Source organism: Felis catus, chromosome D4 (assembly GCF_018350175.1).
Source record: "Felis catus isolate Fca126 chromosome D4, F.catus_Fca126_mat1.0, whole genome shotgun sequence".
Classification (NCBI taxonomy): Eukaryota; Metazoa; Chordata; class Mammalia; order Carnivora; family Felidae; genus Felis; species Felis catus.
The window spans coordinates 43830443-43855630 of NC_058380.1; the positions used below are offsets into that span (position 1 = coordinate 43830443).

At 36.9% G+C, this 25188-nt stretch overlaps 1 protein-coding gene and 1 non-coding gene across 2 annotated transcripts in view; both read right to left on the bottom strand.

Moving 5' to 3' along the window:
* Positions 1-1120: 1120 nt before the first annotated feature.
* The window catches only part of HAUS6 (HAUS augmin like complex subunit 6), a 35760-nt gene continuing 11692 nt past the window's right edge, over positions 1121-25188 (bottom strand). Inside the window, exons 6-17 of the mRNA XM_011288616.4 lie at positions 23303-23368; positions 22709-22757; positions 19474-19644; positions 17233-17426; positions 16487-16613; positions 15912-16014; positions 14088-14169; positions 7228-7294; positions 6829-7014; positions 5309-5444; positions 2865-3914; positions 1121-1303 (exon numbers count right to left, since the gene is read on the bottom strand). Of these exons, the coding sequence (XP_011286918.3) occupies positions 1251-1303; positions 2865-3914; positions 5309-5444; positions 6829-7014; positions 7228-7294; positions 14088-14169; positions 15912-16014; positions 16487-16613; positions 17233-17426; positions 19474-19644; positions 22709-22757; positions 23303-23368 (2284 nt within the window). The 3' untranslated portion in view covers positions 1121-1250. The remainder of the gene's footprint in view (positions 1304-2864; positions 3915-5308; positions 5445-6828; positions 7015-7227; positions 7295-14087; positions 14170-15911; positions 16015-16486; positions 16614-17232; positions 17427-19473; positions 19645-22708; positions 22758-23302; positions 23369-25188) is intronic.
* On the bottom strand, positions 7376-7506 carry LOC111557665. Its single transcript, XR_002737899.1, has one exon.

The window sequence follows — 25188 nt, forward strand, 5'->3', positions numbered from 1 at the left end:
AAATCCTAGCTTCACCACCGACTTAACTGTGTAACTAAGCACGTACCCCAAATTCAGTTTTCTCAAGTTATTTTGAGGTTATTCATAGGCAGTGGGAAACTGATGGTTTTTGAGAAGTAACACAATCAAAATTAGCTCCTTTCCCTAAAAACCATGCCCCCCACAAATAAACCAACAATAGAGACTAATAAATTTTTTAATTTACATCTTTTGTTAAAATATAAAACTAGGGGTTAAATTCTCAAAGTCTAAATTAGACTAAATATAAATCTGCTGCAAACCCATTGAATGGATTTATAGTGTGACAGTGTTCCTTAAAAGTGTCTAGTCGTCTTCCATCATTTTCCATTTATCTAAATTCATTCTGCCCCAGTCTTCACTTATCATCACATACATTTTATTCCATCAAACATTTTCCAGGACCAACCTACTTAAATAATCACTAAGCCTGCTTAGAGCTTTCCCAAACTTAAATTTTCCTCACCTTGACTACACATCCCAAGGCACTACTTTTCTCACTTTTTTTGGTTAGTACTATAATGTTCCATAAAGAAACAATAAAAGCTCTCTATTTCCCTAAAATGAAAGGTCAGTATATTCAATGGCTATTATGTTAACCACTTAATACAAGTATATCAAAAACCACTCATGTTTATGTTAATCAACTGAAATCATAACATAATAAATTAAACTACTATTTGCTATTTACTTAACGCTTACAAATTATTCAAGGAATCAAAATGGTTTCATATAACTTGAGGTCTGCTTCCCTTCACAAATACTTCACATTTAAACCCCATATCCATACAAAGAGAAAATCCAAAGATCTCTTTACCTAAAAACTAATGTTTGCTAAAAGGCATTATTTAGGATTTTCAGGCCTTGAGAGAAGAGTTACACTTCCAACGTGTATTTAAATTATAAACCAGTTTTGGGGCGCCTGGGTGGCTTGGTCGGTTGGGCGGCCGACTTCGGCTCAGGTCATGATCTCGCGGTCCGTGAGTTCAAGCCCCGCGTCGGGCTCTGGGCTGACAGCTCAGAGCCTGGAGTCTGTTTCAGATTCTGTGTCTCCCTCTCCCTCTGCCCCTCCCCCTGTTCATGCTCTGTCTCTCTCTGTCTGAAAGATAAATAAACGTAAAAAAAAAAAAATTAAAAAAAAAAATAAATTATAAACCAGTTTTGATCCTGTGACACTGCTTGAAATGTAAGTACATCATAGTTGAATTAACTGGGCTTCTGCTTTCATCTTTTCAAGTCTGATGGAGATTTGTTTCATCAAGGCTCTTATTCAAGACTTCTTCTTCTGCAAAATTGATTTTAAAAACAGAAAATGGTAAGTAAACATTCATTACAAAGAAAAAATTAAATAGGACAGATTCTAAGTAATGGCAAATTCCAGTCTTCTTAAATAAAAAGTTCACATGCAATACTTACCTATGATGAAAATCCAACATTCTCACTGCGATACCTTTCCTCACAGAGTATCAATATATCCCTCTAAGAATACTTTTCAATATACAAGTGTTAAATTATCATTGGCAAACACAGTGATGTATAATGACTCTATATCACCGGATCTACATTTGCTCTAACATGCTTTAAGATTAGGGTTGTTTTTCTTTTTAAATCTTTATGATGACAATTTTTTTTTTAAGTTTATTTATTTTGAGAAAGAGAGAGCAAGAGAGCACTCAGGAAGGAGAGGGGCAGAGAGACAGGGAGAGAGAGAATATCCAAGCAGGCTCTGCACTGTCAGCGCAGAGCCCGGCGCAAGGCTCAAACAAAAAAGCATGAGATCATGACCTGAGCTGAGATCAAGAGTCGGACATTTAACCGACTAAGCCACCCAGGCGCCCCAATGATGACAATTTTCAAATATACAAAAGTCAAGAGAATTATGATTAGTCCAGCTTCAATTATTATTAATGCTGTTATGGGTTGAACTGTGTCCCCCCAAAATATGAAGTTCTAACCCCAATACCTCAGAACATGGTCTTATTTGGGAAGAGGGTCAATAAAGATATAATCAGTTAGGAAGAGGTCATTCTGGAGTAGGGTGAGCCATTAATCTATATGACTTGTGTCCTTATGAAGAAGGCAAAGAGACACACAAGAGGAGAAAGCCATGTGAAGATGGAGACAGAGATTAGAGCTGTGCTACCATAAGCCAAGGGACCCTTGGGGCTACCAAAAGCTGGGAGAGGCAAGAAGGATCTTCCTCTAATGGCTGTAGAGGGACTGTGGCCCTGCCAACCCCTTGATTCTGGATTCTAGCTTCCAGAACTTACTGTCTCCAGAGATAATAAATTTCTGTTGTTTGAAGCTACCTAGTTTGTGATACTTTGTATGGCAGCCCCAGGAAACTAATACACTAACCTATTTTGTCACCCGTCCCCCTCAAATTTATTTCAAAGCAATCACTGATATCTTATTATTACAAGAATAATATTTAACACAGTGTTAATTTTTTTTTTTTTTTATTTAAGTAATCTCTACATCCAACATGGGGCTTGAACTCACAACCCCAAGATCAAGAATCACATGCTCTTCCAGCTGAGCCAGCCAGGTGCCCCCATTACTCAACATTTTTAGAACCATCCTCCACCAGCCAAGATTTTGACAAGATTTCTGGTTTGGTTTCATTTTCCACCCCTGTCCCACACTTACTGTAAACTATATACACATCACTTGAGATTGAGAAAGAAAGAAGTGATACGTTCCCTCTTCTCATCCAAGTCGAAGGAACAGAGAGCATATTTTGTCACATTCACAATAAAGGTCCTGTAGCATTCACTGCATACTACTGTTAGAAGTTGAGAGAAAACGTCAATAAGTCAATATGCACAGGTCTAGTTAAATCTTACCTTTTAAGTTAGGTAGAAGTTCTCCAAAACTACATGGTACTGTGGTTCTCAATCTTTGTTCCACTGGAGAAAACTTAATTAGTGGTGAAAGAGACTGTTTCCTTTCACCAAGGGACATGCGTAAAGACGGTTTTGTATAGTCAGTGTGCAAATCATGACTGTTCAAAAAGTCAAGCATATCATCTGTTTGCATGTTTCTGGGAGTAGGGCTCAATTCTGGTTTGTGTCTTTCAAGTGTTTCAGGATTGGAAAAGTCAGTTTCTTCTCTTTTCTTGGACAGAGATTTTTTCAGAGCTTCATATCTATGGCAAATAGCCTGTAAATTAAAGTCTGATTCTGGAGTAGTTGGTCTTTCTCCCACAACATCCTCGGGAAAAATGCCACTGTGCACAGGACTATCTGGTTCCAGTTTAAAATTGGCCTCTGTACTACTGGAGCTATTAAGACTTAAGTGACCCACTTCTTCTGGAAGAGTTTCATGTAATATGCCAAAATCAATATCCTTTAAACTTGTGGAACTAATTCCACTTGATACTTGAAAAGAGTCCCATAACATACTTTTATGCACGAAAGGTTCTTTGTAAGAAGCTTTTGAGTGGTCTGCTATTTTAACATGTTCCTCTTCACTGCTACCCATCACAACTCTCCTATTACCTACAGCAGGGGAGAATGTCTCTGTTTGGCTAGTTTCTAAAAGCCTGTTCTGTAACGCTGCACACTCCAAACCTTGCTTGTCCATTATTTTCTTGTTTAACACATCTGACTGATGTTGTGTTGACAGTCCACCAATGTGACTGGTCCCCGCATGTTTCTGAGGCATACACTTGAGGCAATCGGAAACAACTTTCTCTTCAGGCAAATGGAAATGGCTGGAATCGGATACAGAGGTTGCTGAGAGAAAACTGGTTCTGCTAAATTCTCTTTGATTATGCAACACAGGTAAGGATTCTGGTGATATTTCTCTATCTTCGGTATCCATCTGTATTAGTTCTGTACTTCTGTTACCTTCCATTTCCACAGCTTTTCTCCATGAGCTCCTAATTTCGCTTACTAATTAAATGAAAGGGGAAAGAACACAATTTACTAATATTCCCAAACAGAGCATGCAATTAAAAATTTCATTTCTAGTGGTCAATATAAACCTACTGACTACACTATATGTTCCACAGATATGCCCACTGGATGACAAGACCCCACAACAAACCAAAGAACAACAACATCAAAGAATTCCTTCTCCAACTGATCACACATAAATAACAAAAACTGTCCCTGAAATGTGCATATATTTGCACACAGCACAAAGAAATTATATACATTAAAAAGATTTTCTGGGATGCCTGGGTGGCTCAGTCAGTTAAGTGTCCAACTCTTCATTTCGGCCCAGGTCATGATCTCACAGCTCGGGAGGTCGGGCTCTGCACTGACAGAGGGGAGCCTGCTTGGGATTCTCTCTCCCTCTTTCTCTCTGCCCCTCTCCCTCTCACACATGTGCACGCTCTCTCTCAAAATAAATAAACTTTAAATAAATAAAAATAAAAAGATATTTTCTTGTCCACCTAAGCCAGGGTTCAGCAAATTTTTTCTGAAAAGGGCAGATAGAGAAAAAAAAAATGAAAAGGGCAGATAGTAATATTTTAGCCTTTGCAGGCTATCGGTCTGTGACAACTACTCAACTCTGCCACTATAACATGAAAGTAACCATAAACAATATGGTGACAAATCCACAAGGCTGTGTTCAATGTAACTTTATTTACAAAAACACACAGGGCAAGCTAGATTTGGTTCACAGGCTATAGTTTGCTGACCACTGATCTAGGCTGTGGCTAGGTTCAACCTGAACTGAATCAAGTTAACTTTGAATATGTCATTTCTAGCAGCAAAATGGAAATTTTATTTAATTCAACTAAGATGATGTGCCTTCATATGGACAACAATATCAGAATTTTGCCAACACAGATTATAGGTTATAAGAAAAAAGTATTGGGCAGTCTAGCTAGCTTGGAAGGGGTAGAAAAGATTTCTATACACACTATTTTTGGCTGATGCTGCTGACTGGAAGGACTTAGCCTATATACTCTATAAATGTTGATCGCAGGTCAGATGTGGAGGGAGAGGGTGTTTTAAAAATGCTCAACTTAAGTATCTTCCAGGAAAGAGCTAAGTAAAACAACAAAAGCAAAACTGTAGAGTATCAGGGCATTATAATACTGCTTACAAATTGCCGTATCAGTGAGAACACCCACACTTAATACTTCAATAAAAGTCCCTTACATCAAAACAAATTAAGAGCCATTGCCACTAAACTGAAAGATACAGAAAAATTTTATTTGTTTCTCCCTACCCCCTAGAAAAGAAAGTGAAAGCGAGTTTCTAGATTATATGTTAGACCTAGTTCTAACAGTAATGTCTGAGAAAGAAAATAAGTGACAGAAATTATAACTTACTCAAATTTTCTGGCGTTCGGGGAATTTGGTTCCTTGTTAAGAATGGGTTAGAAACTAGAGTATCAATTAGTTCCTGTAATTTTAGTTCTTTTCCTTTAGAGGGCTGTGGTGAGTCAGATAAAACTGCCCTTGCAACCTAAAACAGAAAAGGTAAAGCAAAAATTACCACAGTCACTGGTAGAATGCAACAAAAGCCCTGATGAGAACAAATCAGCACCTGATGGTTAGCAACCCCTCCAAGAGCAGTTGGCATGAAAAGCCACTCAAAAACGTAGCTCCCAAATCCTCTATATAGTCTGCTAGGCACGACCCTATAAGGTGAAACCAAATCCAAAACTGTTTCCTCCCTCCTTAACTGGATATCCCATATAAAGGAAAGAAAAAGTAAAAATCTTTATACCTGAGAAGACTTAGAGGTAATTCTAACTACACAGTGACCTAAGCTACTATCTGCCACATCTTTGAACTTGACAATTCTGTGTTTGCCAAAATGACTAGGTTTAAAGCAAGCAGATTTTTCTTATTTATAATCCATTTGCCCAATAACACTTCTACTAACAAATAAAATACTCCCGGACAATATACTTCTTAGCCAGAAACCTCATTACCAGACATAAACTAGTAAACAAGGCATAGAAATACATTCTGAAATACAGAAAAGAAAGTATACAGTATGAAAACAGAACTCTAGGGGATTTACTACTAAGCATAGTTGTCGTCCTTCTACTTTGTATATATTTCAAAAGTGATCAAATGCATCATTGCTCATGATGTCGGTTTTTCCTGACAAGAGACTTTTCACTGGCAAGTGAAATGCTACTATTGCTCAGCAGTAATACTGTACTATTTACTGCAGAAAGTTTATGCAAATGATCAAGTCATTCTCTAATGTTATTTTTATTGCGTTTCCCACAACATCCCTTAGCACTGTTTGAATTTGATTAAGCAGCCAGAAAATAATCAGCTACTTTATATTTCTGGAGACTGTGAGAAAAATTTGGTTTGGTGCATATTGATTCAGGTATTGGAGTTCCGTCCTTTATCTCAATCTTGATGCATTTAATTACTTTTTAAATATCTAGAAAGTAGAAAGACAAAAACTATGCTTAGAGATAATAATGATACTGCATAGTCTTTGTTCTAATATTTAAAAAAAGAGGAAGCTTGGCTAAGCAACAGACATTTAGATTACCTTAATAGAATATAATCATTGGGTGTATTTATCTAACAATTTACGTAATGATTGATTCCAAAAACATCACACATGTATTATTTTTCTACTTTTAGAGATATTTATAGACTGGGACATGGGTTCTCAACCACGGATATAATCCTACTAAGTTTATATCTACATCTACTTTTTGGGAGGACCAATTTGCTTTAAACATGATTTTCATTATCTGTGCCCTCCTTTCCCAAATTAACCCCAGTTAATCAATAATTATAACTTCTTTTACAATCTCAACACCAATGAGAAAATAATAGATACTTCAGTACACTCATTACAATCTTTTTCTAACCTCTTCTACCATATGATCCTGCTCTTTTTGGAATGGATCACTATTTTTAGCTGGCAGAGACCCTGCAAATGCAGTATTCTCTGTATTTCTTGCAGTATTTGATGATGAAGAGCCTTCCATTTCAAATTTTGGTGTTTCCTTAGGAGGTGTTTCATTTCCTTCTCTAGGAGTTCTTATCTTCATGTCCTGAAGAAAACAGACATGGAATAATAATAATTATGGCTGATCTTCATTAGAGGTTCTTGAGTTATCATGGTCAGTGGCACAATTAAAAAATTTCAATATTCCCACTTAGAAGCAATAGGAAATGCGTAAATACAAATTGGGATATCAACAAAAATAATATTTTATCATAAGTTAGTACAGCCAAAATTACTTAAAAGTTGTTTTAAAATATACCTTTTCAAGCAGTCTAACACTGTTTCTACCCGATGATGAAACTGGCTGCAACAGGAAAGAAGCAGGTCTAAAGGAAAAAAGGATATCAAATCCAAGTTATACACAGGAAAGAATTCCATTCACTAGCTATATCTGAATAATCTACAGAAACTGTCTGCCCCGTATCTGTCCGTTACGATTTCCCTCAATTCGTCCCGGTCATCAAAAGGCAGTTTATTCTAGGGAGGTACAGTGACAATCAGAGCAGTACTTCAGCCCCATTTGTGTATCAGCCTCCCAAATGGTGAACATCTTCCTTAACCTCTACGTATTTTAAATCAACATTTTTTACAAGGTTGAATGACTTGATGAACACTCAAAAACTTGAGAACACGGTATAAACAAATTCAACTAACTAGAACCGCATTATTACATTACCTTTAGGCTTCAGATCACAGAATTTCATTGTACCAGAGACTTTGTGATTTTGATACTTTGTGTCCAAAATCAATTCCTCTTATGCTGACTCTTGCTCTATAGCATGTATGTTAGTTATAGTAAAGTCATAAGGTTAGTCAGTTTGTTTGCTGGATTCTACATATAGCATTCCTTACTATCTTAGATTCTCTTGCCCCTTTGGACAAAATAAAACCTTACACATCAATTACAAAACAAGTTATTAAGGGGCGCCTGGGTGGCGCAGTCGGTTAAGCGTCCGACTTCAGCCAGGTCACGATCTCGCGGTCCGTGAGTTAGAGCCCCGCGTCGGGCTCTGGGCTGATGGCTCAGAGCCTGGAGCCTGTTTCCGATTCCATGTCTCCCTCTCTCTCTGCCCCTCCCCCGTTCATGCTCTGACTCTCTCTGTCCCAAAAATAAATAAACGTTGAAAAAAAAAAATTAAAAAAAAAAAAAAAAAAACAAGTTATTAAGTTTTTAAAGCCTTCAAAGCAATTATAACTTGATCTTGAAAGAACTTTCAAAGTCAATCATGGGTATGCTCACTGGTCAAAGCTTTTCTACTCTAATACAAAAGGCAAGATGACCTGAGAGGCCGCTTTCAACCTCAAGCATGTCGGTGCTTTGCTTTCTGTTCATGGCTAGTACAAAATTAACAGCTTTAAAACATTTTATGTAACAGCAAATACGCTTTTTCAAACTTTTTCAACTATGGCTTCTTAGAATTGTTATCTACCTTCCAAACATAATTCAAGATCACTGAAACTGTTTAAGGCTCAATTTTGCCTCAACAGGATATAATCTAGATGTCAAAGGAAAAACTAATCATCTACGATGATTTTATCTAAATTTTCCTAAAACTTTAACATTAAAATGATCAAAAAGCCCTCTGAGGCAGGACCAGCGATCTAAGATGCCACTAAGACGCCACCACGAGATTGTGAGCTCCTGGAGGACAAAGACTATGTCTTTCCAAAGGTTATTCCCACAAACTGGTACTTGGCAGTACAATACATGTTTGTAACTAATTGATGGATTGACTGAATCAACGAATAAATGTCACCTGAGCAAGAGGCTCTATAGATTTACGCCACCAAATTTTATTTGGATCATTCTTACAGAGCCTCATTAAAAAACAAAATGGACACCTATTCTCTAGCTTCTCTCTCATTTCTGAATTAGCAACATGCAATCAGCCCTACTAACATCTCAATCCAAGCCAACCTGAAAGCAGCCCTGGCTCAATCCTTACTCTCTATCTACCTGCCATGCCAAAACTGAGGCCCATAAAATCCTAGGACTGTAATAGATAAAGAGAGATGGTGTTGACCCCACTGCGGGATTCTATCCTAAGGAAAGAGTACTTCCAAAAGAAAATAAGAAACAACATGCTTTTTACAGTAAAAAAAAATTTAAGGAAAATCTGAAAGTCTAAAAATAAATGAGGGGTGCCTGGGTGGCTCAGTCAGTTAAGCGTCTGACTTCAGCTCAGGTCATGATCTCACAGTCCATGAGTTCGAGCCCCGCGTCAGGCTCTGTGCTGATAGCCCAGAGCCTGGAGCCTGCTTCAGATTCTCTCTCTCTCTCTCTCTCTCTCTCTCTCTCTGCCCTTCCCCTGCTCACACTGTCTCTTTCAAAAATAAACATTAAAAAAAATTTTAAAAATAAATGAAATGTTACAAAGCATTTATAAGTGAAAAATGGTAATATAAAGAAAACATATATACATATACTAAAAAACTATACTTAGTGTTTACAAAATTTTGATTAGAATTAAATTTATGTATGTTTGTAAATAAACCTCAAAAAACAAACTGGGAAGAAAGTCTGACAAGTAATTTGTTAGAAATTTTAGCTAATTGGAGCACCTGGGTGACTCGGGTAAGCATCCAACTTCAGCTCAGGTCATGATCGTGCGGTTCTTGAGTTAGAGCCCAGCACTGGGCTCGCTGCTGTCAGCACAGAGCCTGCTTCTGATCCTCTGTCTCCCTCTCTCTGCCCCTCCCTCACTCACTCTCTCTCTCTCAAAAATAAACATTTTTTTAAAAAAGAAATTTCAGCTAATTATTTCTCATTTTTATTTTGTTGTTATGATATATCTACAATTAAAGAAATAACAAACAGAAATTATAAAAAGAGAAAGGAAATTAGAATTCGGTTTCTAAGACTAAAGATATTTAGTTGGCATTCAGGCAAGATCGTACTGCCCCATCTCTGAAATGCAATAAAGGAGAAACTGAAGAGGTTAAAGGTCTAGGTCTAAAAGTGTATCACCACACTAGAAATATCATGGAACCCTCCCTTCCAGAAACCACTGCAAAGAAAGGTAGTGTCCACAATTACAGCGAAGGTATCACCAATCAATGGATTCTGGGTTTAAGTATAGTGAAGCCTCCATCAGCTCACTCTGATCAAAAACAACCATGAGATTTATGGAGAACATTACTTATATTTTGGTACCTGTGGGTGACAACCACATGTGAAGGGGCTAATAACTTACGCTAAAAACTACACTCTTTCCACGCTTTTTAATGGAATAGTTGTATTGTTCATATCCACACATGAATTTCCAATCAACTACTTTGATACTGACCTAAGATGCCACTACAAACAACAGCTGAACTTCACGTAAGAAAAGGGTATTATTAGGAGTGACTGGCTGGCTCAGTCTGTGTAGTGTGCAGCTCTTGCTCTCCGGGTTGTGAGTTCAAGACCCATGTGGGATGTGGATATTACTTAGAAAAATAAAATAAAATCGTAAAACACAGGGGGTATTATTTTCTTTAAGTACAGTCCACCTACATTACACATTACTAATGAAACATTTTATTTCAAAACACCTTTACAGTAAAGAATTCTAAGCAATAAGCTTATTTACAAATGACTCAACTCTTCACCTTTCTTCTGTTCTGCTATCAGGCAGTAATAATCATTCATATACTATTAAGCATTTTATCCCTCACCACCAAAAGCCTCCCCTTACACTTCCCTTCAATATCCCAAACCTTCTATTACAATTAAGTATCCCAAGGGGCACCTGGGTGGCTCAGTCAGTTAAATGACCAACTTCAAGTCAGGTCACAATCTCACAGTTCATGGTTCAAGCCCCACAGTTCATGGTTCAAGCTGTGTTGACAGCTCAGAGCCTAGAAACTCTTTCAGATTCTGTGTCTCCCTCTCTCTCTGCCCCTCCCCGACTCACACTCTCTCTCTAAAATAAATATAACAGTTTTTAAAAAAATTAAAGGAGCACCTGGGTGGCTCAATCAGTTAAGCATCTGACCTCGGCTCAGGTCATGAACTCGGGGTTCATGAGTTCGAGCCCTGCATCGGGCTCTGTGCTGACAGCTCAGAGCCTGGAGCCTGCTTCAGATTCTGTGTCTCCCTCTCTCTCTCTGCTTCTCCCCTGCTCATGCTCTGTCTGTCTCTCTCTCTCAAAAATAAACATTAAAAAAAAAAAAATTAAGTATCAAAGATGAGCTTGGGGAGCCCTGGTGGCTCAGCTGGTTGAGCATCCAGTTCTTGATTTCAGCTCAGGTCACGACCTCCACGTTAGACTCCATGCTGAGCGTGGAGCATGCTTAAGATTCTCTCTCCCTCTGCCCCTCTGTCCTGCTTACTCTCTTTAAAAAAAATAAAAATAAAATAAAATTTAAAGAGATGAGCATGGAAGAGGATAAATCGGGAAATCAAAGTGTATTTAGGGGTTCCTGGGTGGCTCAGCTGGTTAAGCATCCAACTCCTGATCTCAGCTCAGGTCATGATCTCACAGTTTTGTGGGTTCAAGCCCCACCCACATCAGGCTCTACACTGGGGATTCTCTCTCTCTCTCTGCCGTTCCACTGTTCGTGTGCTCTCTCTCTCTCTCTCTCTCTCTCAAAATAAACATTTTTTTGTTTAAGTGTATTTAATACAATCTCTTTTCATATACTAAGTGATTTCCATCTAAACTAAATTCTTAGGAGCTAAGTGTCTGGCTCTTGTAGAATTCTGATAGTGTATCTTAGTACAAAATTCTACTTCAAGAAAGAATCTTGAGGGATGCATACGTGGTTCAATCGGTTGTGCATCCAACTCTTGCTTTTAGCTCAGGTCATGATCTCATGGCCATGGGATCAAGCCCCGCTGGAATATGTTTAGGATTCTCTCTCAGAGCACCTGGGTGGTTCAGCCAATTAAGCATCTGACTTCAGCTCAGGTCATGATCTCACAGCTCGTGGGTTCAAGCCCTACATTGACCTCTGCGCTGACAGCATAGAGCCTGCTTCAGATCCTCTGTCTCTCTCTCTCTCTCACTCTCTGCCTCTCCCCAGCTCGTGCACACATGCTCTCTCTCTCTCTCAAAAATAAAAATAAAACATTAAAAAAAAAAGATTCCCACTCTTTCCTTCTGCCCCTCCACTGCTCATGAAGTGCACGTGCGCTCTCCAAAAAAAAAAGAATCTTGAAGTTCAATGAATTCAATGGAGTTCATAAATAAAATCCTATCTATGAATCAATCTACTAACTCCATCAATCTTTATTTAGCCCCTTAAGGTCCCAGCAAGTGACCTTAATCAAATATTTCATTTGCTCTCTCAAGGAAAGAGAAACCAAAAACATAATTGAGATTGGGAAGCATCAACTATTCCCCTCTAGCATGCTTGAAGAACAGTGATAAGGGAGTAAAATAGAGAAGCCCAATAACTTCACTATCTCTGCAGTGTCAAATCTCTACAATAGATTGCACTATTTTTCTTAAGGTACTCCAAGAATCAACATCATATCCAGATCTAAGAATAAAAAAATAAATCTTCCACAAGAAATCCTGACCTCCTGTGAATCAGGAAATTACTGCCAAGCAAACTGCCAATAGCTCTATTTCACATATAATCTGACTCTTGTTACGGTGTTTTGGTTTATTAACTTATTAAAAGTATACAGAATGAAGAAGACTTCAATTAACATATAAGTTTTGACTCTTGTTATGGTGTTTCAACTATTAGAGTATACAGAATGAAGAGAGCTTCAATTCATTTAAAATTTAGAATTTTCTTTTAGAATTACCCTAAGTAACTTGTTTTCATAACTGTGCCTCAATTATATGGGGAAACTGGACTGAAAGACCCCTATTTAGATCAAAGGGTAGTCAGAAAACAAAAAACTTTAATATAACAAACCAGTTGAGTATGTCTGTGTTTGATTGCCACTTAATAACACTTAGTGTCAATAAAGATTAAATATATTCCCCAGGTAGACTACATATAGAAATTTTTGCTTATATAATTTGGCATCTGTTTTAAGAGCCAAAATGGGATAATAAAGAAAACAGGCAATAAAAAAAATTAAGAATACTCCTGAAGGATGTTCTAATAAACAAAAGTTTAGTTTTCTTCACATGTTAAATTTTGGGATTAGAATGAATCAGAAGTCTTCCCTGTTTTGTTTTGTTTTGTTTTGTTTTGAGAGACAGAAAGCAAGGGAGAGGGACAAAGGGAGAGAGAGAATCTTTTTTCTTTCTTTCTTTCTTTTTTTTTAATGTTTATTTGTTTTTGAGAGAGACAGAGACAGAGCACAAGAGGGGAAGGGCAGAGAGAGATAGAGGGAGACACAGAACCCAAAGCAGGCTCCAGGCTCTGAAGAGCTCAACACAGCGCTGGATTCATGAACCTTGAGATCATGACTTCAGCCAAAGTCAGACATTCAACCGACTGAGCTACCCAGGCTCTCTAGGAGAGAGAGAATCTTAAGCAGGTTCCATGCTCAGCAGGGAGCCCAACACAGGGCTCAATGCCACCACCCTAAGGATCATGACCTGAGCTGAAATCAAGATTGGATGCTCAACCGACTGAGCCACCCAGGTGCCCCTTCCTTTTTTTTTTTTTAAAGCATGGAACTCTGTTTATCAAATGGCATATAAAACCCTCAATATATAATACACATAAAAAACTATTTGCTCAGGTTGAAGTGGAAAAAGGTTAGACCAGTGACAGGTTAAATTAGTTTCATCCACATCACCAGAGGGCGCTGCAGAACACAGTCTAAAAACTAGGAGACAAGATCATCTCAGAAGCCCTTAAACTCCTGGATTTGGATTTAGTCAACTGGTCACAAGTGGTTTCAAAGAAGCTCACAGACACAAAAAGGCAAAAATTCCCAAACTTGCACTAGATAATTTCCATACATGTTTTTCTTCAAAAATTAGATAATCCCCTATGAATCCCAACATTTAGATAAACAAAAGAAGGAAAAATAAAAATGCCTCTGTGTCAGAAATGTTTCAATCTTTCCTGAAAATATGGATCCACATGGAAAAATATTCTCTAGTTAAGAGAAGAAAATTATAGATGATCCCATAGTATAGAAGCTTGAAAATTAGGTGAAGAAGATGAAACTAAATTAATGAAGGGGGGAAAAAATCAATATGAAAATCAAATTTGTTCTACCTGTTGGTTAGATCATGTACAGTTGCCGGTATATCACTGGCTCTCCTGCAATCATTTTCTTGGTTATGTTGCTTAGGTATATCTAAAGGAACATAAAAATTAATTACTCTTGAATTATGTTTGTATATTCTAATATTCAGTGATCTCTTGAAATTCTAGAAAAACTTCTAAACAAAAGAAAACAGAAAATCACAATATGAATGCTAATAGAAAAAAAATCATTCAATTGTGAAAGTGTACAGATAGTACAGATACAGAATATCTAGTAATAAACTTTTTTTTTTAATGTTTATTTATTTTGAGAGAGAGTGCAGTAAAATCGCACGAGTGAGCCCAATGCGAGGCTTGATCACTTCAGCCTGCATGAACTCAAATATGGCCTACATCTATTGCCTGCCCTAGCCTAGCTACATAATTCATACATTTTTTATGCATTTATTCCTCCTCTTATCTAATATTTACTGAACTCAATAATTTCTTGCACACAAGTACTGGGCAGTTGGGGAAAATGAATATAAAATGGATATTAGATATTGTAGAGAAATGCATTTTTTAGGTGTGATAGTGGCACAATAGTTGACGAAGCTGAATATGAGATACAACAGAATTATTATTAGCTTTTTAGATATGACATTACTATGGTAGTTACATAGGAAAAGTCTTCAAATTTTTATGGGAATGCATGCTGAAACACTTTCAGTGAAGTGTTAAAATGTCTAGAACTTACTTGGTTTAGCAAAAATACAAACATATATATATATATGTATATATATATATATATATATATATAGCAATATGGCAGATGTTGATTAAAACAGGTAGTATTTGGATAATTATTATACTATTTCATGTTAAACAGCTGTGGGCGTCTATACAAAACCTTGTAAACAAATGTTTATACCACCATTACTCATAATACTGAAATAGTCCAAACAACCCAAATATCCATCAATGGATGAATGGATGAATAAACAAAATATGGTTTAGTCATTCAACAGAATGTATTCATAAAAAGTAACGAAGTACTAATACATGCTACAACTTTGATAAACCCTGAAAACACTGTGCGAAGTGAAAAATTCTGCAAGTGAAAGAAGCCAGACACAAAAAGCCTCATATTGAGCACTGGGTGTTGTATTTAAGTGATGAATCACTGAATTATACTCCTGAAACCAATATTGCACTGTATATTAACTAACCAGAATTTAAATAAAAATTCGAAAAGAAAAAAAAAAGCCTCCTATTATAGGACTCCTTTTATATGAAATATCTAGCATAGACAAATCCATAGCGATAAGAAGTACATTAGCGGTTGCCAGGGATCAGGAAAGGGGAAAATGGGGAATCACTGCTTAATGTGTACAGGATTTCCTTTTGAGATAATAAAAATATTCTGGAGCTAAAAAATGGTGATGGGGGGATGCCTGGGTGGCTCAGTCAGTTAGGCGTCTGACTTCGGCTCAGGTCATGATCTCGCAGTCAGGAGTTCGAGCCCTGCATCGGGCTCTGTGCTGACAGCTCAGAGCCTGGAGCCTGATTCAGATTCTGTGTCTCCCTCTCTCTCTGCCCCTCCTTCACATTCTCTCTCTCAAAAATAAATAAACATTAAATTAAAAAAAAAAAAAGTGGTGATGGTTGCACAACTCTGTGAATTTACTAAATGCCACTGACTTGGTACACTGCAATGACTGAAATAATATGTGCATTTCACCACAATAAAAAATAATTGGGGGGAAAAAAAACAAGAATGTAAAGAAACTGCTATCATAGTGAAAAATAACTGATCAGAGGGAGGTTTAAGAGAGACAAAAACAAAAAACCAACCTGGAAGTGAAGCAGGATACCGCAAAAGAATACTCCTAGCATACACTTCTTCCGAGGCAGGATCAAATGAAAGGGGAGACATTGGTGGTAAAAGATCCACAGCCTTAAAACACAGAAATCATCATTTTGAAATAAACACATTTACTCGTTACCATAGTAACAGTGCTAAATTAATCTATGAATGGATGATTTCCCCCTAGCAAAGATGGAATTACCAAGCATGGCAATTATCTCATAACTATTTTTAAACAAAGGAGTACAATATTAGAACAAGGGGACTACTCTGTCCTCCAACTGTGCCTCAAATGTAATACTACCTAACAGCAAGAGAAAAGTCTCATTTTCTTTTTAATATAATCCTCTGAGTCTAAAAATATTAACTATAAATCAGAAGGCAACCTGATAAATACTTGAATATGTATTTAGAAAATTAGAGAAACCAAAACATTTAAACTTTAGGCTCAGATGCCAAGATGACAAACACGCAAAGCATTCCTAGATCACTTGTAACATGATAAATCAAAAGACTGCCTTACACTAAACTACCCTCCAAAAGGCAAGCCAACATTACTTACTGGAGTCGAACCTTTAACTAGACTGAAAGGAGACAGACCAAGAAATTCTTTCCACTTTTTATGCCATTCTCCTTGCCTTTCAGCAACAGAATGTTTTATAGTTGTGAGATCTTCTTTTACTTTACACCTATGATAAAAAAAAGAATTTCCTTCAAAACATGAATATATAAAACAAGTATTGAATAAAATTTAAGACAACAGTTTGTAGAGAAAGGGAAGAAAATATAACTGGAAGTTCAACCAATACAGCATGTATGAAATGAATAAACTCTCACAGTGAACATTCAGTTCCGAAAATACTTTTCCTTTTAAGACAAGAAAGCAATCATACATCAATTATTCCATTTATCCCTTTAAAATATTGTTTTTTCCTAGTTCTAAACTCAAGTCCAAACTCTACTCTTACTCTGTCCCTCCCAGCTCCTCCACTCAAATAACAACTTTTTCTGAGGCTTAGTTTATTAGTTTTATTATACAAAAGAAAAGCTTGAGAAAAGTTGAAATTATTTCATAAAGAATAATCCCTTAGGGCAAATAATTTATTCTAGAAAGAAAACAACATTAATTTTCCTTTCTACTTTATGTGTCTCCCCAGGAGTCGATGACAAGGTTTTTAAGTTCTAATAAAATGCTCACATTCGTTTGCCAAAGCTGAAGAGTTGTCAACTACACAAGTTGTGCTGAGAAATTATCAAAACCACCCTATTCCTCCCCCAGTACCATAACAAAAGATATTTCTGGGATACCTCATACGCTTCAGATCTGATAATCTTTCTCTCTGAAGTTTGGTCTCTTTTTCAAGGAATTGAAGGTCTATTGTCAGTCTTGCTGGGTCAGCCTGATAACGTTCGTATTTCACTACTTTCAAAACTTCATTTAATAACTGAATAACTGTTAACAGGTTCAATTTTCCAGCCTCATAAACATTTCCTATGTGCAACTAAGGATTCAGAGGGGGGGGAAAAAGTGGTTCGTAAGATTATGAACTGTTACATAAATATATTTGTTTCTTATTATATAAAAAGCTTACCTTAAGAGTGAAAAAAGTCAAATGTCTACCCAAAACTGAAACCAAGTAAATAATTTTGGTCCAAAGAAAACTACTGTGAAAGAATTAACATGCAGTGCTATATTGTTGTATTATGCAAAAAAAAGTTGCAAACTAGAATAAAAGAAATGCAAACAAACAGAAAGCAAAATGAAGACTGAGAAGAAAAAGCAGGTTTGGTGAAGGATCATAAATTCATGTTTTGTTTGTTTTTAAAATTTTTAAAAAATTTTTGATGTTATTTATTTGAGAGAGAGAGAGAGAGAGAGAAAAGCAGAGAGGGAGACACAGAATTCAAAGCAGTCTCCAGGCTCCACACTGTCAGCACGGACCTGGACGCAGGGCTCGAACCCAGCAACTGTGAGATCATGACCTGAGCTGAAGTCGGACCCTCAACCGACTGAGCCACCCAGGCACCCCCATAAATTCATGTTTTAACAGAAGTTGCAAATTGATGTCCCTTAATGGCTGAATCCAAACTTAGACATGTTTATTTGGCCTGCACAACTCCAGTATTTTAAAATCATTTGAATTAGCTGCCAATCAACTAAAAATCTTAAAATTTCACATAAATACTACTATTTTTCCAAAAAGAAATATATATGTTCCAAAGAGGAATATATATGCTCCAAAGAGCATATATTACCTACCTACTCCCTGTATACAGGAATCTGAACTTGCAGACTTTTATGTACTCTGAATTTGAAGTGCCTGGCATGTTACCTATTAAAGTGAAAGCTCTTCAGGATCACAATGTTTCACCTTCCTATCCCCTATGTTACCATTAATATTTGACATATTAGATACTTAATAGAGTGTGAGTTTACTAAGAAAATAAATGTACATAGCCAGATGGAAATGTTTCCTAAGCAAGTGGAAATAATTTCATGGAGTTTGGGTTGAAGGCAAGAAACTTGAAATACCAATTTGGGAATATTATTGTACAGGATACTGATGAAAACATAGAATTGAGTAAGAAAAAACAGATGAATATAATGTGGGGAAAAGCAGGCATTAATGGAACCATGGAAAACACTTTCATTTGAAAGTCAGAGAAAAAGGAAGTGGTAGAAAACTGAGAACAGCAGTATGAAAAAACACAAGAACAAAGGCACTGAGGTCACAAAAGCTAATGGAAGCAAAATTTTACAATACTTAGCATCAAGATGAAAGAGAAACCAGAGGATAGAGGCTTTTTTAAAAAAGGTTTTTATTATTTTCAAGTAACCTCTACACCCAACATGGGGCTCAAACTCACAACCCTGAAATCAAGAGTTGCATGCTCTACCGACTGAGCCAGCCAGGCACCCCAAAAGACATTTTAAAAAGAAATTCAGCAATTAGGAGATCATTAATGCTCCCCTTTGAGAATTTATAAAGAACTAGTACCAAGGGTGTCTGGATGGCTCAGTCGGTTAAGCACCCAAATTCAGCTCAGGTCATGATCTCACAGTTCATGGGTTAGAGCCCCGCATCGGGCTCTGGAATGACAGCCTGCTTAGTATACTGTGTCTCCCTCTCTCCCTTTCTGCCCCTTCCCTGCTTGTGCTCTCTCAAAAATAAATTAATAAACTTTAAAGAACTATACCAGATCGTCTTCCTACTAAGTAACCTCCTTCTCCTCTCTACACTGTATGATGTAGCACCATAAAAGAAATGAACAAATTAATAAAAGCTTGTGTGTGTGTGTGTGTATACACACACCAACAGCCCTTTATGAAAGTTTTACTAAATATATTCACAAAAATAAATTCTGAAGACAAAAAAATTTTAAGAAAAATATACATTTATTATGTATTTGCTATATATAATACATATTATATATTAAATACATATATTTTAGTGTGTGTGTGTATATATATATATGTAAAATATACATATGTAAAATAATTTCATGAAGAGAGTTCTTCCAAAAACTTCTTTTATATCAAATGCTTACCTGACCCATTTGTTTCTCAATTTTGTCAAGTAAGAGCCTTGGAATATCGATTGTGACATTAGTTCCATCTAAAGTATACTGGTTAACAAGACTAAGGACTGCATTAACAACTTCTCTTTCTTTTTCCAAAAACGTGAGTGTTTCATTCACTGAGGCCCACAATGACCGCACCTTTGAAAACAGAGAGAAGGTCTATACATAATCTGTACATACATCAAAGTAATGCAAAACACAAATATATACTCACTCCCAGGAATAAAGTATTCCTGGAATGATTTCTGGCGAGAAAATTAACCATCTAAAAGCACTAAAATTAATTAATTAATTAATTAACCATCTAAAAGCACTGATACTACTTCCAAAGGGGCTTTAAAACTGAAGAATTTCTCAGAAGATTTTAGCCAACCATGATTTTCAAAAAAATCTAAAAAATCGCATGGTACCAAGATGCAATTAGCATTTCCTGTGTTTTGATATGCCACCAATCTAACAGAAACTTTTCAGGGAGAAATAATAAAGATTTTCAGGAGGGAAAAAAAAATACTACACATCAATTTTAAGAGTTATTCAAGTTTCAAAAGGTAAAAATGTGAAAAATCATGTTCCTTTATTATTTTTTTAATGTTTATTTACTTTCAAGAGAAAGAGACAGAGGTGTGAGCGGGGGAGGGGCTGAGAGAGGGGGAGACAGAATTCAAAGCAGGCTCCAGGCTCTAAGCTGTCACACAAAGCCTGACTCGGGGGCTCAACCCTACAGACCACAAGGTCATGACCTGGGCTGAAGTCGAACACTTAACAGACTGAGCCACCCAGGCACCCCAAAAAAACCACTCTCCTTTAAAAGCTAAGAATCTTAGGTGACTCAGTTGGTTGAGGCTCCAACACATGATTTTGGCTCAGGTAATGATCTCACAGTTTATGGGACTGAGCTCATGAACCGTGCACTGACAGCATGGGGCCTGCTTGGGATTCTTTCTCTCCCTCTCTCTGTCCCTCCCCTGCTCATGTGTGCCTGCACCTGTGTGCTCCCTCTCAAAAAAAAAAAAAAAAAAAAAAAAAAAAAGCAAAGAATCTTAGGCATATATTAACATGTCTATGTTCATTAAAATTCATATATAAGTATGTTTATAGATGATAGCTACACTTGTTTATTTCAGAGAGAAAGCAAGCACACACACACTACAGCAGGGGACAGAAGGAGAGAGGGAGGAAGGTAGGGAGAGAGGGGGAGAGAGGAAGAGGGAGAGAGAGAGAGAACAAGAGAGAGAGAGAATCTTAAGCAGTTTCCACACTTAGCACAGAGCCCTATGTGGAGCTCAATCCCATGACTCTGGGATCATGACCTGAGCCAAGACCAAGAGTCAGACGCTCAAATAATTGAGCCACCCAGGCGTCCCAGTAGCTATACTTATGGTGAACACAGCATAGCACAGTTGTCCAATCACTATGCTATACACCTGAGACTACTCTATCATTATGTGTCAACTATACTTCAATTGAAATAACAAAAAAAATTTTTTTAAGAATGCTCATAACATTTCTATTTGTAAAAATCAAAAATTGCAATTAACCCAAAAGTTTACCTAGAGTAAAAAAAAAAAAAAAAGTATGTTGTGCTATACTCATAAAATAGAATACTACATAGTATTGGGAATGAACATACTATGACCTACATACACAACAGCATGGATAAAACAGCATGAGTCAAAGAAGACAAATACAAAAAAATATATTCTATATGCTCCCTTTTATATAGAGTTCAAAAAAGGCAAATAAATCTTTAAGAAGGGAGGAAAGTATTTAGTTTTGGGGGGAGGAAATGGTTGTGAATGAAAAGGGGCTTGAGGCTTCTGGAGTAATGTTCTGTTAAACTATATGCTGGTTACATGGGTGTATCAGTGAAATTTTTTCAAGATATACACAAGATTTTTGCACTTTTTTGTTTGTATATAATGCCTCAAAAGAATTTATAAAAGTGGGAGGTAGGTAGGGAAATAGAATAATTATACCCATGTTTGTGTTTGTCTTCCCATGGTCTAGAGGTCTCACAGGATGACATTTCTTTGGTGAACAAAGATCCAGGATCTGATTATCAAATTTACTTTTATCTTGTCAATGGCTAAAAACTGACTGGACTTGGGCAAAGTGAACATTAAACAAACTCAGGAGAGATCAATGTAAAAACTTTAACATGTTTCACCTCAACCTATTAAATTTACAATCAAAGATATAATGTTCAGTAATAGGAATATTCATATTCACTAAGTTGGAAGATCCACAAAAGAGTGACTTTGCCTCTTTCCTTCACTACTGTAGGTATAATATGTAGAAGAATGCCTGGCACATGGCAGTGATCAATAAAAATTCAATGAATTGGGGGGCGCCTGGGTGGCTCAGTCAGCTAAGTGTCCAATTCCTGATTCCAGCTCAGGTCATGATCCTCACAGTTCATGAGATTGAACCCCATGTCGGGCTCTGCGCTGACGGCACTGAGCCTGCTTAGGATTCTCTCTCCTTCTCCCTCTGCCCCTCCACCACTCATGTTCCTTCTTCCTCTCTCTCGCTCTCTCTCTTTCTCCCTCTCTCAAGTAAATAAACATTAAAAAAAAAAATTCACTAAATGGATGAATAATTATTTCCTGAGGAGGGCACTCACCTTTTCCAGTGACAAAATGCCTGGAAAGCCAAATTAACACCCAAAGCAGCCTGGTGATCATAAAAGCAGAACAAGGAGCTGGACAGAGATTTCATCTACACACAAAGACCTAAGAAAACACTCCAATCTCACATCAAAGCCAACCTCTGAAAACCTCGTATCATTTATGTCTATCTAGGAGATTCCTCCCTACTGCCAAGCCAGCCTCAATGTGACTTCTCATTTTTCTTCCATACTTACCATCTCCCTTCAGATAACATATTTGATTTAGATAAATTAATACTACTGATTAAGTTACAATCAGGCTCAACTTTTCTTGCTGACATGAAAGATTTTAAATTAACAATATTTAACACTGCCTTTGTATATAGTCTTACAGATTATAAGCTAATTTTTCAATTATATTCATGCTTTTTAGAAGCATCCTGTTGACACTGTAATATATCACTTATGAGTTTTAAAAAATAGTAACAGTCTTACAAAAAGAAATGATAAAGACAAAATAAAGAGTCCAAATGAGTAAAGATCACATATGACAAAAGTAAGAGATTAAATCTGTCCCTTAAAAAGTTGCCTCACCTTTTGGATTTTCTCTTGTATATTACTTTGGTCATCATAGGGTTCCATTCTGGTTAAAAATTAAATTATTTCATTAGCCATTCTTTAAAAATCACATGGTAATTTACCACCCAAAAAGCAAACAGATCTACAAACCCACTCACTAAAAACCATTCTAATTAAAAACAAAAATCAGGCACCAGGTGGCTCAGTCAGTTAAGCACCTGACTTCAGCTCAGGTTATGACCTCACAGCTCGTGAGGTTGGGCTCTGCGCTGATAGTGTAAAGCCTGCTTGGAATTCTCTTTCTCCCTCTCTCTATCTCTGTCCCTCCCCTACCTGTGTACGCACGCGCATGCTCTCTCTCTCTCTCTCTCTCTCTCTCAAATAAATATATAAATTAAAATAAACAATAAAAACAAAAATGAAATTCTAGCTCAAAGCAATAAATTTATTAGAAGAACTGGACTAGGAATCGAATTATGTTCTAATCCTATCATGTAGCTATTGATAACACTATTTTAACTGATATTTCTGAGACCCTCAGTTTCCTTACTAGTAAAATCCAGGAGCTAAACTAAGGCAACTTTCAGCTCTAATCTAAAAGTCACTTACTTTTTTATTTGGTTTTCCTGTCCCATACACTCTGATCTCAAATTTTGTACTTGTTTAACTGACAATCTGTAAGAAAACATATAAATGACGACTATAATTCCATTATAATTAACTGGTATAGCCTACTTTGATATTTTCCCCCATTTCTTATCTTTGCTCAAGACTTCTGAAGACTAATCTTCCAAATACACCCAGCAGCCAGCTAAACGACTCTAGAGTCCTTTAAGAGTTATAGAGTGATCTAACATAGAGGTTGCTGTTGAGATGGACCAGGACTTCTTGGCTCATAGACACTCTGACTTCAAGTAAAAATGTTGGAGGTAAGACTATCCTGCTCTCTAATGCTTCTATCACATACATACGGGATAAAGTTAAATGTTACCTAAGACAGACGACATTGTAGTTTCAAGGTGATTTCAAAGGATTTTCTAGCTTTCACAACAAATAACACAGCATTTAAAAAGTTACCTTACTAGAGTTGTTTATAATCATAAAAAATTAAACATACTCTATTTCTTGAGAGTAGGAACCTTGCCTGTCTTAATTAATGCTGTAGGACCAGTGCTAAACAATACCCAGCAGACAGAAGTAACTCAAATAAAAATTTGTTGACAGAATGAACTTAAATATAAAATAGTATGAAATGGTTAAAGAAACTATGGAATACCTACTTAAAGGAGTATCTACTTAACAGATATTCAATAAACCATTAAATATTAAAAGCAATACACTTTAAAAATTAAAAAATAAAATTAATGTTTTAATTTTTAAAAACAATTTTTTTAATTTTAGTAAATATGTAAATGAGCAATATACTATGGCAATATGGAAAAATTTACAAAATGAAATATGAAGAGAAAAAGGATACAAAATATAATGAGCGCTATAATTACAGCTTAAAAATGTAAATCCATGTTATAAAAAGAAAAAACACCTAAGATACTAAATTCTTTTTTTTGTTTGTTTGAATTTTTTTTTAATGTTTATTTATTTTTGAGACACAGGGAGACAGAGCGCGAGTGAGGGAGGGGCAGAGAGAGAGGGAGACACAGAATCTAAATAGGCTCCAGGCTCTGAGCTGTCAGCACAGAGCCTGATGCAGGGCTTGAACCCATGAACCGTGATTTCATGACCTGAGCCAAACTCGGACGCTCAACTGACTGAGCCACCCAGGAGCCCCTAAATTCTTAAACTAAGGTAATATTTTCCCTTTCTCTAAACTTTAATTTACAGTATTCGTAATTTAAAATATCTTATTCAAGGGGTCACCTGGGTGGTTCAGCCAGTTAAACATCTGCCTCTTGGTCTCAGCTCAGGTCTTGATCTCACGGTCATGAGTTCAAGCCCTGCACTAGGCTCCACACTGAGTGTGCAGCCTCCTTTAAAAACAAAACAAAACAAAACAAAACCAAAACCAAAAACAAAACCCAAAAAACAAAAAACAAACTTTATTCAGAAGTCATCTGGGGGGTGCCTGGGTGGCTCAGTCAGTTGAGCGTCCAACTTCGGCTCAGGTCATGATCTCGCGGTCCATGAGTTCGAGCCCCGCGTAGGGCTCTGTGCTGACAGCTCAGAGCCTGGAGCCTGTTTCAGATTCTGTGTCTCCCTCTCTCTCTGCCCCTCCCCCGTTCATGCTCTGTCTCTGTCTCAAAAATAAATAAACGTTAAGAAAAAATTTAAAAAAAAAAAAAAAAAAGAAGTTATCTGGCTTTGGGGTGCCTGGGCGGCTCAGGTAGTTAAAGCATCTGACTCTTGGTTTTCGTTCAGGTCATGATCTCACAGTGCATGAGTTCAAGCCCTACATCAGGCTCTGCACTAACAACTTGGAGCCTACTTGGGATTCTGTCTCCCTCTTTCTCTGTCCCTTCCCTGCTTATGCGCACATG